At 46.6% G+C, this 14,571-nt stretch overlaps 1 protein-coding gene across 1 annotated transcript in view; it reads left to right on the top strand.

Moving 5' to 3' along the window:
* LOC130492948 (protocadherin gamma-B5-like) overlaps positions 1-14,045 on the top strand; it is a 173,293-nt gene extending 159,248 nt beyond the window's left edge. The window contains exon 5 of the mRNA XM_056866726.1: positions 13,672-14,045. Coding sequence (XP_056722704.1) covers positions 13,672-13,925 — 254 coding nt within the window. The 3' untranslated portion in view covers positions 13,926-14,045. The remainder of the gene's footprint in view (positions 1-13,671) is intronic.
* Positions 14,046-14,571: the final 526 nt, after the last annotated feature.

The raw sequence follows: 14,571 nt of genomic DNA, 5'->3' as shown, positions 1-14,571 counted from the left end.
CAGGGGAACGGATCTCTGTAATCTGGAGATGAGTGGTAATTCTGGGAGAAATCCAAGCCCCACCTGGAGATCGGCAGCCCTAACTGGAGGCTCTGCACCGTTGGCTTCATCCACTGTCACATGAGCTAAGAACTGGCCAAAGGGCTCTTTTAACTCCTTCCTGTCCAGTGTGAACAGGGACAGAGGACCAAATTACACATTACAGTGGGATGGGATCTCCTGACGTCTTCTTGAACATTTAATAACCGCCCTTGGGGTGAGGGGAGTGACCCAATTTGTATCAGGAACACATTGCTGGGGGAGGTTTGTGGAGCCCCTCTTTGTCTAGAACTTGTCCCTCTTCCTGGGGCTATATTAGCTTCAGTAGGACAGGAAAAGGGAGACAAACACCCATTATTATTAGATGTTTTTCCTCTACCATGACGGATAGAAATGACCCTCCTTTGAACTGATATTGAGAGCAATGGCAGGAGGTGTGTAGGGAGAGTTGATTGCATGGCACACCGACCTCAATCAAAATCTCCTCCTTCCCCCTCCACTGCTTTGCAGTGTTAAAGAAAACATCTGGATATCCAGTCACATATCTCCCACACAGCATACAGTTTGGCCAAGAAAGTTTGGAGTGGCAGTTTCTCTGTGGACTGAGAGACTCCCAGAGTGAGCCACAGAGGTACAAAAACGTGGGAGGGTTCTGCCTAAGAGGGTTGCCAACGATGTGCTGGGAAATTCCTGGAGATTTGGGGGTGGAGCCTGGAGAAGGAGGCGTTTGTGGAAGGAAGGGACCTCAGTGGGGTATAATGCCACAGAGTCCACCCTCTAAAATTGCCGTTTTCTCTAGGGGAACTGATTTATGTAGCCTGGAGATCATTTGTAATTCTGGGAAATCTCCAGGCCCCACCTGGAGGTGGCTAGCCTTCTATTCCTGCCAAACCCTCTATTCACATGAACACTTGATACTGAATCAGACCCTTGGTCCATCAAGACCAGCAGCAGCTTTCCAGGGTCTCAGGCAGAAGTCTTTCACATCACCTACTGGCCTAGTCCCTTTAACTGGAGATGCCGGGGATTGAACCTTCTGCCTGCCAAGCACATGCTCTACCACTGAGCCACAGCCCCTCCTGTTGACACTAGAAAGGAGGCAGATAGAGCCTTTTTCCTCCGTATTGACTTGCACAGGAGAACTGGCTGAGCTGCCTAAGGAGGAGGATGGAACCCTATGGATTGTTGACATGCTGGGCCCACTGGAAGGTCCTGCAGGGCTGGCTTGACCCTTTCGGTTCCCTATTCCTTCCAGAGAGAGTAGGGCTTGATCGATGGGAGTGTGCTTGGTTGTGAGGGGGGGAAAGAGAAGCAATCACGGTGTGGGGGGGGGTCAAGGATGGGGTGGGGCTTGGAGTAAGGATGTATGGGTTCAGTGGCTGCTATTTGTGGATTCTCTGTCTCCAGCCACACAATGGGCTTAATCCAGCAAAGTATGAGTATAAGGAATCACATGTCCCAAGTAATGATGCTGTTGACTTTGTTGCCTCTTAATGACTCAGTGAAGTGGGGTTTTTTTCCCCCATTCTTTTATCAAATGGGAGGCTAGTGGGTGGGGGTGGCGGTCACAGCTAGTGTTACTCATGCTCTCCGGCAGCTCAGCATCCATGTGGGTTCTCACGTGCCCCTGCTTATGAGCACAGCATCCACCAGCAGAGAAATCTGTGGGGATGGGAGGGTGTCCAGACGGTGAACTTTGGTGTCTCTGTGATGTGTCACATCTTGGGCTAATAATATCTGGATTCCAAACAAAATTGCGTTGTCAACGCAATTGTGTCAGCTGCGCATTTTAATTTCCAGATTATATTTCGAAAAGTATCATACATACGTATTCAAGTTTACTCTAAGCACTTCATTTTTCTGTCCATCTCCCCAGATAATGGATGTAAAGCATTTTGAACTCTGAAAGGGCTAAATAAATCATTTATTTAATAAGAGCCATATGTTTTTCTGGTCTACCTATTAGAAATGGTTCTGAGGATATAAGGAAAACCTTTGGCCACCCTGTGAATTTGAGAATCTGAAGTTACCTCACAGTCCCTGAGCAAATGCTAGAGTGCCAGTCTGTGGCAGCCACAACAACAATATTGTGGCATCTTGAGGACTAGCCCCTTTAGGGTGGCATAAGCTTTCATGGGCTCGATTTTCAATTACAGGATTCCCAAATCTTCCAGACCATCACTAACCATTCCAGTGCCCATTTGTAAAGGGTGTATAAGTAACTGGGTTATTTGAGGAAACTCTCCATTGTTCCCATGGTTATCTAGGTCAGTAGATATTTTGCAGGATTTCAATGCATCCCTCATGCATTCCCCTTAACATTCATGCATTTTATAGCAGTTATGATGAAGAATGGCCACCAAGTTATAGTCTGAGGGTCATGTGAAAGTCTTTCGGATCTCTGGGGTCAGTTGGAGGTGCACAATATGCCCTGTATACATTTGAGCGAGATTCTTATGGTCCTCAATACATCATCTTTCCAAATGGCCTTTGAAATACATTTCTTTGGGGGCTGAGGGAGATCACAAGTAATTTTTGAGAGCCCTCAGTTGTTGGGGGAGGGGGTGCTTATGTAGGAGCCCCATAGGCCCCAGTGCCTTCCTGTAGACCAGGGTGTCAAACTCATTTGTTACAATGGCCAGATATGACATAAATGTCACTTGGTCAAGCCGGGCCATGCCTTGCCAGGTAGGGTTTCCAACCTCCAGGTACTAGCTGGAGATCTCCTGCTATTACAACTTATCTCCAGCCGATAGAGATCAGTTCCCTTGGAGAAAATGGCCGCTTTGGCCATTGGACTCGATGGCATTGAAGTCACTCCCCTCCTCAACCCCTGCCTTCCTCAGACTCCGCCCCAAAAACCTCCCACCGATGGCGAAGAGGGACCTGGCAACCTTATCACCAGTCCAGATCAGGATTGGGGTGTGTGTGACTGATTTGGTTGGCTTGTGGACCGGATAAGAGCTCTCAAGGGGCCGGATCAGGCCCACGGGCCTTATGTTTGACACCCCTGCTGTAGATGGTGCCGTTACTCTGGCCATGTGGGAGGGATAATTAACACATCCTTTTGGCCCGCCAGCACCATTCATTTTCCAGCGTCTTCCAGCCCCTTAGAGTTGTTGCAACAGTCCCAGATGGTCAGAGAGCTTTGTGAGGAAATGAAATGCTGATGGTCTGATTACGTCCCGGCTCTGAAAAGCCCGGGAGTCTCTTCAGAGGGTGTTTTTTTTTTTAAGACAGTGCTTTTGAGAGATCAAAGAGAGGTCTTCTGGGCTCATGACAGGAGGCTGGAGCGATACAGCACTACGTGGAGTTAAAGCACCCGTGGAAAATGAGCAATGCAAAGGGGCTTAATTCTACAACCCTGAAAAAAATATTTTGTAGATTTCTTTTGTGTTTCAAGAAATAGGATTGAAAGAGAATCTGTGCCTGTATGCCAAGGTTGCAGGGGCGTAGGGAATGTGGCTTTCATGTGCTTGCTAGAATGCAAGTCTCTGATAAAATGGGAGCAGAGGAATGCTTTTGCAGGGATTTTTAGACACCACCTGTCTGCAAGCCCCAGCAGGTCTTCCTAAATTGTACTCCCCGCTGTTAAATAAAGGCCTGTGCTTAGGCAATGGTCAACATAGGCCGTGTGGCTAGCCCACTAGCGCTAAGCCCCGAAGTATTCTTGACTTAGTCAGAGTTGAACTCTGTTTGTGAGGAAAGCAGAAACAGGAGTTTGTTTTTTGTGTGTAATCTGAGATTTGCTTCCCTTATCTCCTGCAGTGGGAAGAAAAAAATGATTTTATTCAGTTATACGGCCCCTACACCAAAGCGCTTTGGCGTAGGGGCCGTATAACTGAATAAAATCTTTTTTTTCCCCCACTGCAACATTGGTCTTTGGTGTATTTTGCTTCGTCTTTGGTGCAGCCCTCTTCACCTGGATTTCCTCGTTTCCTGTCAGCCAGGTTCGTCAATAGGCAAAAATTCAGATTAGCTTTACCATGAAAGAGTTGCAGTTGTTTAGCCAGCACTGTTCGTGCCCCTGGAAAGATGGTTCACGGCTAAACTACGAAATCATCCTCCATCTTGCTTTTACTCCCATGAGAGAAAAGAGATATGAATGGGTGCAGAGGGACGGACCTGTGTCTTTTTGAGGTGGGGGAAAGGGTCACGTTTTGCGAAAAGGACTGGCAGGGAAAGGAGTAAGCAATCCCTTTCTGTTCCCCTCTTCATGATTCCAGCCAGCTGAGGGTAGTTTTCCTTTGTAAAAAAGAAACTCCACCATGAAAAAAGGACCGTACTTTTACAGTAATACTCAGTCCAGCCCTCACACTTCTTAACAAACAAAAGAAAAGAGATATTGTCGAAGGCTTTCACGGTCAGAGTTCATTGGTTCTTGTAGGTTATCCGGGCTGTGTGACCGTGGTCTTGGTATTTTCTGTCCTGACGTTTCGCCAGCAGCTATGGCCGGCATCTTCAGAGGAGTGACACTGAAGGACAGTGTCTCTTGACAGTGTCAAGTGTGTAGGAAGAGTAATAGATAGTCAGATTCAGCTCAACCCAACCCCTTTCTGACTATATATTACTCTTCCTACACACTTGACACTGAGAGACACTGTCCTTCAATGTCACTCCTCTGAAGATGCCGGCCACAGCTGCTGGCGAAACGTCAGGACAGAAAATACCAAGACCATGGTTACACAGCCCGGATAACCTACAAGAGGGCCACACCAAACCACACGGAGACCAAAAGCAGCAATTGGTGCAAGGAAAATAAATATAATAATTAAATGCCTCTACGTGTTTCGCATATGCTTCCTCAGGGGGAATCTTTCTTAACTCAAATGTTCCAAGCAAGCAGTGAAATATTGCTTGCCTGGGATGTTTGAGTTAAGAAAGCTCCGCCTGAAGAAGCATATGCGAAATGCATAGGGACAATTAATTATTAAATATTTTTCCATTGCACCAATTGCTGCTTTTGGTCTCCGCCTCGCGCTTCTTAAGGCAGGCTGGATATTACTGAATTGCAGAGGTTGGATTACTTGGAGGTAGCCCCCCCTCCCGAAAGACAGTGAGGTTTTTGGGGCAGAGCCTGAGGAAGGTGGGGTTTGGGGAGGGGAGGGGCTTCGATGCCATAGAGTCCAATGGCCAAAGAGTCTATTTTCTCCAGGTGAACGGATCTCTTATCAGCTGGAGATCAGTTGTAATAGCAGGAGATCTCCAGCTAGTACCTGGAGGTTGGCAACCCTAGTGATGAGGCACAATCTACAGGGAATTTCTCTCCTCTGAAGCCTAAGATCCTTGCACCAACCCCAATTAATTCAGTGAGGTTTGTCTAAGTGAACCTCCTAGAGCATTGTGCCTATTCTTGAGGGGAGGGTGGCCTTGGGATGTTCTGCCCTGGGCACAAAAATTCCTTGGACTGGCCCAGATAAATAATTGGCCATTACTTGAAACAAGAGGGACCTGGCAACCCTATCCCTTAAGTAAGAGTGCGTTCCTCCAGATCCAGGCTGAGTTTGGCCTGCTTTTCAAGAAGCCTCTTGTTTTGCTCAGTGGCCTCATGGAGTCGACTGAAAGGCAGGAAGCTGGAGGCTGAAATCTCGGCCGCTGCCCGTGCCAGATGTTGTGCCGCCTCTACCTGCTATGCTATGGATTAGGCTCAAGCCCTCCCCACCAGTCAGAGGGCCGGTAATGCCTTTTATGGGCAGCTCAGTTGGATCCGTTTCCTTAGCCATGTCTCAGCACAGAAATGGGTTGGTAGGTCAGGCAGCGGTGAAGACAGATTGTCCTGTCCCACTTAAGGCTCTATTTCGAGTGGCACAGACTGTAAAGCCTGCTTGGGCAGACAGCTTCTTCTGCATCGAAAAAGCCCTAGAGGCATGGGGGGGTGCAAATCAGATCCCTCTGTGCCCTTGTGCCTCCCCCCCCCCCGCCAGGTCAGGGTTTTTATGGGCGGTTCGTAATTTGGAAGGCCCCACAATGAGATCTGCAGGCTCTACCTGGAGGCTGGCGACCCTGCTCCCAACTGGGAAACTCATAATGCTCCGTGGGCACAGTTCAGCTACACTTAATCACTTTAACCTTTGTTCGTTTCAGAAGGAGAGCAAAGCCCCAGCGTTAACTACGCAGTCCTTCTAAGCCCGTTTCCTTTAGTTGGTTTAGAAGGGTATAACTGCTTGTGGCCCAGGCTAGCCCGAACTCATCAGACCTCGGAAGCTAAACAGGGTCGGCCCTGGTCAGTAGTTGGACAGGAGACCGCCAAGGAAGCCCAGGGTCGCTACGCAGAGGCACACAATGGGAAACCACCTCTGCTCATCTCTTGCCTTGAAAACCCAACAGGGTCGCCTTAAGCCAGCTGCGACTTGACAGTACTTTCCAACACCAACACCATAACTGTTTAGGATTGCGCTGTAAATCTCTCCCACTGAAATTAATTGGGCTTAAAAGTGCTTAACTTTGCCTGGATCATGCCTTCAATATCACATGTATTCCATACCGGAAGCTTGAGATTGTGGGGTCCCAATGACGCCCCCCTCAACTTATATTTTCTGATTAATAGGTTTCTCCCCCACCCCAATTGTGCTTCTGAACAATTTCCTGCTTTTTGTTTCAAAAAATGTGTGTGAGAAAAGGGATTTTGATGAGAACAAAGAGCAACAGCAAGTATGCTTTTTGAAAAAGATTAAGCAGGTTTGGAGATAGCTTTAGATTTGTCTGAGGGCTGAATAACCATGAGGCATTAACTGTCTGTTTTCCAGCTCTATTTTTAATCTGTAAAAAAAAAAAAAGGCTGGAGAGCTGCAGTTATATGGTGGCTACAGCCAGCCCCCTGATGTCCAATTCGTTTTGTTCCATTAGCAGTGACTAGTGAGACTTTTACCACTTCAACCCTGGACAGTTTTGGAGAGAAGCCCTCCCCCTCGAGAAGTCCTTGCTTCCTCCCCCCCTTTTTTTGCCAATGCTAGGAACAACCCTCTTATTTGCCACAGAATCCAGTATCCAGACCCAAACTACATGTTAGGTTTAATATGTGATTGCCACAAAGCCTTGCACCCCTGGGGCAGCTGCAGATTCCTATTGGGAACTTAGCTCTAAAGCGTTGCAGTGACCCAATTTGGATCCAGCCTCCACCCGCTCTCTTTTCCAACCTGAAGCAGCCCCTGGGGAGTCTTGTTTGCCCTGGGGAGGGGTGCACATGCACTAAATGCTTGAAAACTCCTTTAAAGGTTTGTGTGCACTCCTTGACAGATTCTCACAAATGCTATGCTAATGAAGTGGTACAAATATTATAGCTTGGATTAAAAGCTGCACCTTATCCTGAAACATCTTTTTTTTAAAAAAAAAGAAAGAAAGAAAGAAAGAAAGAAACTGTCCTTGAGAGACAATAAAGCTGAGAAATGAGCAAGTCAGCTTGTGGATTAGCATTACAGAAAATATAATTGAACTGTGCAGATCTTCCCCCGTTGGAGCTTCTAAAACTCCGTGGATAAATCCAGGACTGAGAAAAACCATCAGCAGAAAGTGGTCCCCAGTGCTGCGCTTGCAACTGGGCCAATCAGCAGGGACTTTTGTACTGGAGTCGGAAAGAGCGCTCGCTAAGTCTCTTCTCCTATCTATTTCCATGCCAGTCTCATGGGTGCTGTACTTTGGGTGCAGTTTGCCGTGAAGTTTCCTATGGAAGCGCATGGGATCTGCAAGATATCATGATTATTGTGACCACACAGTCACAAAAGAAGTTGCAGAGGCATGGTAAAGATTGCTAGAACCACAGCAGGAGGGGGGCTTCCTGCCTCACACTTATCCCTTAGAACTGCCCTTAGGTGGGTCGCAGTTTCAAGCAGCTGTCACAACTCTTGCTAGATACAGTATGGTCATTTATGCAAGGCTGTTTCCCCACGGTCACCCCCGCAGACTGTGTCGGGGCTTCCTTTTGATTATGCATGCATTTCCCAACCATCATAGGTCGCTTTGCGCTCCCTGTGCGTGTCTGCCCGTTTTGTCTGCGTTTTCCGGATACTGGCTAAAACAACATCCGGAAGACGCAGGCAAAATGCACGGAAACGCACTGAGAGAGCAAGGCGACCTCTGACGGTCGGGAAAGGCATGCACCAAAGCAGTCAGCGGAGATGACCACGAGGGAAACAGCCCTGCATAAATGGCCTATGTGAAACAGATCGTGTTCTTGGTTGCTTTGCAATGTGGGCCAGGCTTGTAATATTGAGCTCCATTTTGGGGGCATTCCTGGCTACATCAATAGGGTTGCCAGGTCCTTCTTCTCAACTGGCGGGAGATTTTGGGGCGGAGCCTGAAGAGGGTGGGATTTGGGGGTGGAGGGACTTCAATGCCATAGAGTCCAATGGCCAAAGCGGCCATTTTTCTCCAGGTGATCTGATCTCTATCGGCTGGAGATCAGTTGAATTAGCAGGAGATCTCCTGCTACTATTGGCAACCCTATACATCAAGCAGGCAGGCGGAGGTGCAACTGTGTGAGTTTAGCATTCGGGTCTTGGTAATCAAGACACCCAAACTGAGTCTCAAAACTCATTTCTATTTGAAATGTTTACAATTGAAAACGTATGTCTTAATTGCACATGGCTTCGTTGCAACTCTGAATGCTGATCTTCCTTGGCTTTGCACAGATGTTTCTGCTCTGTCACCATGGGCTTCTATTTGCCAACGTTTCTCCCAGGGCAGAAAACTTGAGTTTTTCACAGCATTCCATTCAAGCAAGAGACAAATCTCTAGACAAAATTGGCAAGCCAGAATATAGTTGGGAAACAAATGGAAACAGTGCATCATTTTGTAAAATTAGATGTGTAGACTTGGAAGCTGGTTTTGCATCCTTGGTAGGGAATACTTAGTCGATGCTCAGAAATCACTTGCTTTATTGTTACTTTACAGGACTCAAATCCTAACTATAAAAGCACACTGCAAAAGTAAAATTCTGGCCTCGTTAATTAGCTGATCTTCAAAACCTTTCCTGTCTGTTACATTCCTCAGCGGCTGAACAGCTATTCAGCCCAGCAATTCACATGCAGGAAGTCTTTGAAAAGGAAGTCTCCTCTTTTTTGCATAAAAGCCAAATTTAAGGCGTGTGCTATAACAAGGCATGACTGTCCTATATGAACTAAGCAGGAACTTACAGAATGGTATCTCTTCTCTCCTGTTAGAAACTGGAATTAGTCCACTCGCTGCAGATGAAGGGCCTAGGAGTTTGATATTACCTTTAGGTAGGGTTTCCAGCTCTGGGTTGAGCAATACCTGGAAATTTTGGGGGTGGAGCCTGGGGAGGGTGGGGTTTGGGGAGGAGAGGGACCTCAGCAGGGTACAGTGCCATAGATTCCACCCTCCAAAGCAGCCATTTTCTCCAGGTGATCTGATCGTGGTCATCTGGAGATCTCCACGTGCCACCTGGAGGTTGGCAACCCTACCTTTAAGGGTGGGAGAATCCTCCCCTTTCTTTGTTTTCTCCCTCCTACACTGGTGGTGGTTAAGGTTTTGTGTTTCATTTGTCATAAATGAAACACAACTAGTCAAGAGAGACTTTAAAAAAAGAACAGTGGAAGTAAAGCAGGATTGGTGGAAGGAGTCAGAGAAGGTGAGCTACCTGGTGGTACACTGTGTGGGGGAATCCTCTTCACCCTATTGGTTGTGAAGGAGAATGTGCCACCTCATTCCTCACTCTAAGAATAGTACTCTCTTTGGCAGGCGAGATCCATTTCCTGGGGAGAATTTTCTGCTAACTAGCCTGAAGCACAAAAGTCATTGTTCTAGAGCTTCAACTAACTAGAAAACATTGATCTGGAAGGTCTGTCGAAGGATGGAATTCCCTTAATGCATAATAAACTATTGCCAAGAACTTTGGTGGTTGCTTTAAATACTTGATGGATGCTCACTTTTGTGGCATGTGGAAAGCGATTTTGTTTTTAGCATGAGGAGGCAGATGGCTACCATTGGAAGGAACAGTGGGTGTTTTCCTCCCTGTTGGGGAGACTGCCAGCCCTGAAAAGCAATCAGCCAATGCAGCGTACCACTGTGCCCCTATCAGAATAAGCCAGTTTTTGGGAAGGAGGTTGTCATCTCTGGGAAACAGGATCAAGGAAACACTTAGGGCTTGGTTCCCATTGACTTGAGAGGTCCTGGCAAAGCCCCAGAACATACTGCCATCTTTTGGGTAATACTGCCCACAAGTTTGCACAGAAGGCTTTGGATGGAGGGCCAAAGGTGGGTACAGGCAAACTGCCTGCTCTTTCCAAAACACACCAAGAATGCCCTGGAGAGAAGGAAAGTGCAAGATCTGCTTTCTTTACTCATCTCCACAGGCAAGAGATTTTAAAATATCATCCAGGTTTCTCCAGTCTTCATATCTAAGTTCCCTTAGGGGCTTCTGTGGTCTCCATCTGCCTCTCTGTGCTAAACTCCTTTAGTAAGCAGATGGATCCAAGCATTGAAAGTGTCACAATAAAACTGTGCCTGTTTATACCACATTTCAGGTATGAAAGCAAGCGACATGTACATTATCTGTGTAATCCTGAAAAATAACCTTGTAAGTAGGGTTGCCAACCTCCAGGTACTAGCTGGAGATCTCCTGCTATTACAACTGATCTCCAGCCGATCGAGATCAGTTCACCTGGAGAAAATGGCTGCTTTGGCAATTGGACTCTATGGTATTGAAGTCCCTCCCCAAATCCCGCCCTCCTCAGGCTCCTCCCCAGAAACCTCCTGCTGGTAGCTAAGAGGCATGTGGCAACTCTACTTATAAGAAAGGTCCTGATTGCCACCATATTGCCAAAAGTGCATTGGGGCTGGAGGGGTGGCAGGGAATACGAGGGTGAAGGAATAGTGGCTTTTACTGAAAAGGGTAACCCCGTGAATTTGTGGTGGAGACGAGGAGGCCAAGAAGAGGTTGTCAAACTCCACCTGCCTTTTTGCCAACTTGCTGTGGGTTTGTTTTGAGCCAGGGTACCAAGGAAGAGACAGGACCGCAGCGTGCTTCAAAAACACAGCTGCAGCTTTATGGGTTACAGAATATGCCCTAGCAACAAGCATGCACGACGCTTGTGCTTTCACACATGCCAAATAATGCACTTTCAATCCCCTTTCAATGTACTTTGCAGCTGGATTTTAATTTATGAATCAGCAAAATCCCCTTGCAAATGATTGTTAAAGTACATTGAAAGTGGATTGAAAGTGCATTATTCAGCATGTGTGAAAGCGCCCATATATAGTCACCCACACTAAGGAACCCTTATGTTCCATCTGCTAAAAGACACTTACAAAGTTAACTGGTTCTCCACTGTTTTAGCTAAACTTGGTCACCTTGGTATTGCCTTAGAGGATCTTTCAATGCTATCTGAAAAACCAGCGTTCAGTACTATCAAACAAAGAATTTTAGACTAAGAACAACAAAAAAGATGTCCATTTACTCCATCAGCATGCTCCCCTCTTAAGTTAGGTTTACAAGTTAAATATGGGAAATTACAGCAGTACTTTGATAGGCCCGGTTCACCAGATTAGAGTCCGACGCTCATGTGTAGGAGTGGGGAATCAAACCCGGTTCTCCAGATCAGAATCCTCTCCTCCTAACCACTACACCACGCTGGCTCTCTCCTGTCCTCACCTCCCCATAAATCTGGGATTAGAGATAAAGGATTGAAGAAGCATAATCCTCAGGCAGGCTTAAACTTGAAACCTCTTTTTTAAAAACTTGGAACTTGGTATACAGAAGAAGAGCTTCACTGTAGAAGACCAAAGGACGGAGGGGATTCAGATTTTGAGTTGTTTGTATTTTCTTGCTCATAAAAATGCTGGGAGTCGCTGGACACTTAGCTTTTAATGTCTGAGTAAAACACGTAAGCAGACAACAACAGGAAGTTACATCATATCCCAGCATCTTTCTTTTCCTTTTTTGGGGGGATGGAGGGATAACAAGGGGGTAGACCCATGTCCCCCACTCTGAGCCCCTTAGAAGAAAGGTAGGTAGAAATGGATAGACAGAACGAAAAAGTCACCATAGTAGAACATCTGCTTGGCATGCAGAAGGTCCCAGGTTCAATCCCCAACATCTCGTTAAAGGGATCTGACAGTAGGTGATGTGGAACACTTCTGTCTGAGATCCTGGAGGGCCACTGCCAATCTGAGTAGACAGTACTGACTTTCATGGACCAAGGGTCTCATTCAGTATAAGGCAGCTTCATGTCTTCAACCGTGCCACAGATCTGTGTGTATATTTAACTGCAGGAGGTCTGCTAAGTGAAGCTTGGAGACAGGGAAACAGGTGTGGGATACTGTCTTAGTGGTTCTATAGAAAGTTGCTTCCAGTTGCTTCCAGTCTCCCTAAATACTGCTCTTTCAAAATGTTACTTCTGCCTTTCCAAAAAAGAAAATAACACTGTTTAGCTTTGCTGTAGGTACATCTTTTAATGTACTATTAAAACACCACTGCTAGTACTGAGAGGGGGTGGAGAGCGTTCCACTTCTCTTGAAGCAGCCAAACTCTGTGGATGCATGTCTCCCTGAACGGTGGGCCTCTGCATAAACAGAAGGGTTGAAAGGCATCTGTATGTCTATGCCTTTTTAGAACTCCAAAGGTTAGTTCTGGACACCCATCTGCAAATGAAATCAACTGTGCCTCTTGCACAGGGAATCCAAGGAACAGAATATGCATGCCAACAAGAGAAGCCACGTAACTGCTTTGTTTGCCAGCCGGATTTGGTCGTGTGGGGGTGTGGGGTCTTCCGGGAGTTGAGGCAAAATTGCTGCATATTTCATGTACATAGCAGAAAATACACACCGCTGTTGTCATGTAACCTACCTAACATTTTACAATGCCTGATTGAACGCCCCATCAGAACCTCCTAAACCCTTCACAAGTTATGGAGGAGGGGGGAGCAGCAAAGGACTCTTCCCAGATTATGGATCTCAGACTTGTAACATTAATTTATTTAACTGTGTTTATAGTCCCCCTTTCTCAAAGGTCATTTATGCATGGGTTCTTGAACTCATGTTTGCCCCCGTCTGACTCGGTTGTTCCTTGGAGTTCTGCACATGTTTTCTGTCCATTAGAAATGACCTCACTGCCAGCCCTCGCAATGTCCAGGTCTTTCCATTCCTCTGTTAACCCGACTCTTCCCTCTACCCTGAGCTCAGCCCAGCTGAAATCTCCATGCAGAAGGCAAAGCTTGGGCCACGGGAAGATTGGCATCTTTCACAGCCAATCACAAAGCAGTGTGTAAAGAGGCAGGGATTCAAACGCTTCCTGGTTCCTCGGGGCTCTTTCTGAGCAAAAGAAAGACTTTTTAAAACTGAGGCTTGGATTTCTTCCCCCTTCCTTTCAGATTGCTCTGTTTTTTGTTTTTTGTTCTTAAAATGCTTTTTTATGCGGCAATTGGGTTTTGGGGGTGGTGAATCTTCTCTCACAAGTGCAAATGGATGCAATCGATAGGATGAGATGTCTAATAAACAATATAATAAGACTAGGATTACAAAAACAAGCATAGAATGTTAGACACGATTCAGAATGCAGATACAAGGTAGAAAAATGGCATTACACCCGCAGAAAATAATGCAGTGACATAAATGTCATCTAGCTAAGATTATGTCAAAGACCACATTTGTCAACTTTCTCGGTTTTGTCCTTTGCAGAAGCCGCTGCTGCTGCAGCTGCCAATCCGGATGGAAATTCGACTCTGGGAGGAGGAGCCACTGCAGGCACAATGGGGCTAAGCACCAGGTATGGCCCCCAGTTCACCTTGCAGCACGTCCCCGACTACAGGCAAAACGTGTACATCCCCGGCAGCACAGCCACGCTCTCCAACGCCGCGGGCAAACGCGACGGGAAACCGGCCGCCTCTGGAGGGGGAAACAAGAAGAAGTCGGGGAAGAAAGAGAAGAAGTAGGGGGCACGCACAGGAGGAGACCAGCGCCACCTTAGATCTGAAGGGCAAAACCGTCCATCACTCCCCCAATTCATAGTCTAGGATGGAGGATGAATGTGAATTTGTGGATAATTTTTTTAAAGAAAACATTGTGAATGTATGTTGTTGTCGCATCATCAGGGCTAAGAGTAGGTCACCTACCCGTAGCCCTCATGATGTCAAAGTATTTGGAAACAAAACCATGACGTGTCCTGTGGGTCATGATGTACTCACAAGGGAAATGCAAGGGTGCCCGGTCTGTGAAAGATTTTCTTTACTATTGGTTTGCTCCAGAGTGATCCGAAACACCTACAAGGCTTAGGGTAGGGCTCTGTCCATTGTAAATAATTCTTCTCAACAGGGATCTGTATTTAGGCATTTTCCCCCCATGTTGAAGCACATCCTCAGATTTTGATGGTGGATTTCTCCCCCCCCCCCCCCGAGAATTAGCAACTGGAATCCTTGTTATGAAGTCGATAGGGAGTGCTTTAGTTCCTCTTAAACCTGTTGATTTAAAAGAAATAACTGTTTGTCCTGCATTATTAGAAGGGAATGAGATTCAGGTGCATTGTAAACGTCTGTCTTTTAGTTTAAGTTTAACCAGCGATGGCCTAAAAATGAAACCGCG

The sequence above is a fragment of the Euleptes europaea genome, unplaced genomic scaffold (genome assembly GCF_029931775.1).
Source record: "Euleptes europaea isolate rEulEur1 unplaced genomic scaffold, rEulEur1.hap1 H_3, whole genome shotgun sequence".
NCBI classification, from domain to species: domain Eukaryota; kingdom Metazoa; phylum Chordata; class Lepidosauria; order Squamata; family Sphaerodactylidae; genus Euleptes; species Euleptes europaea.
The sequence above is the reverse complement of the archived record's forward strand: the minus strand, read 5'-3'. Positions and strand labels throughout refer to the sequence as shown.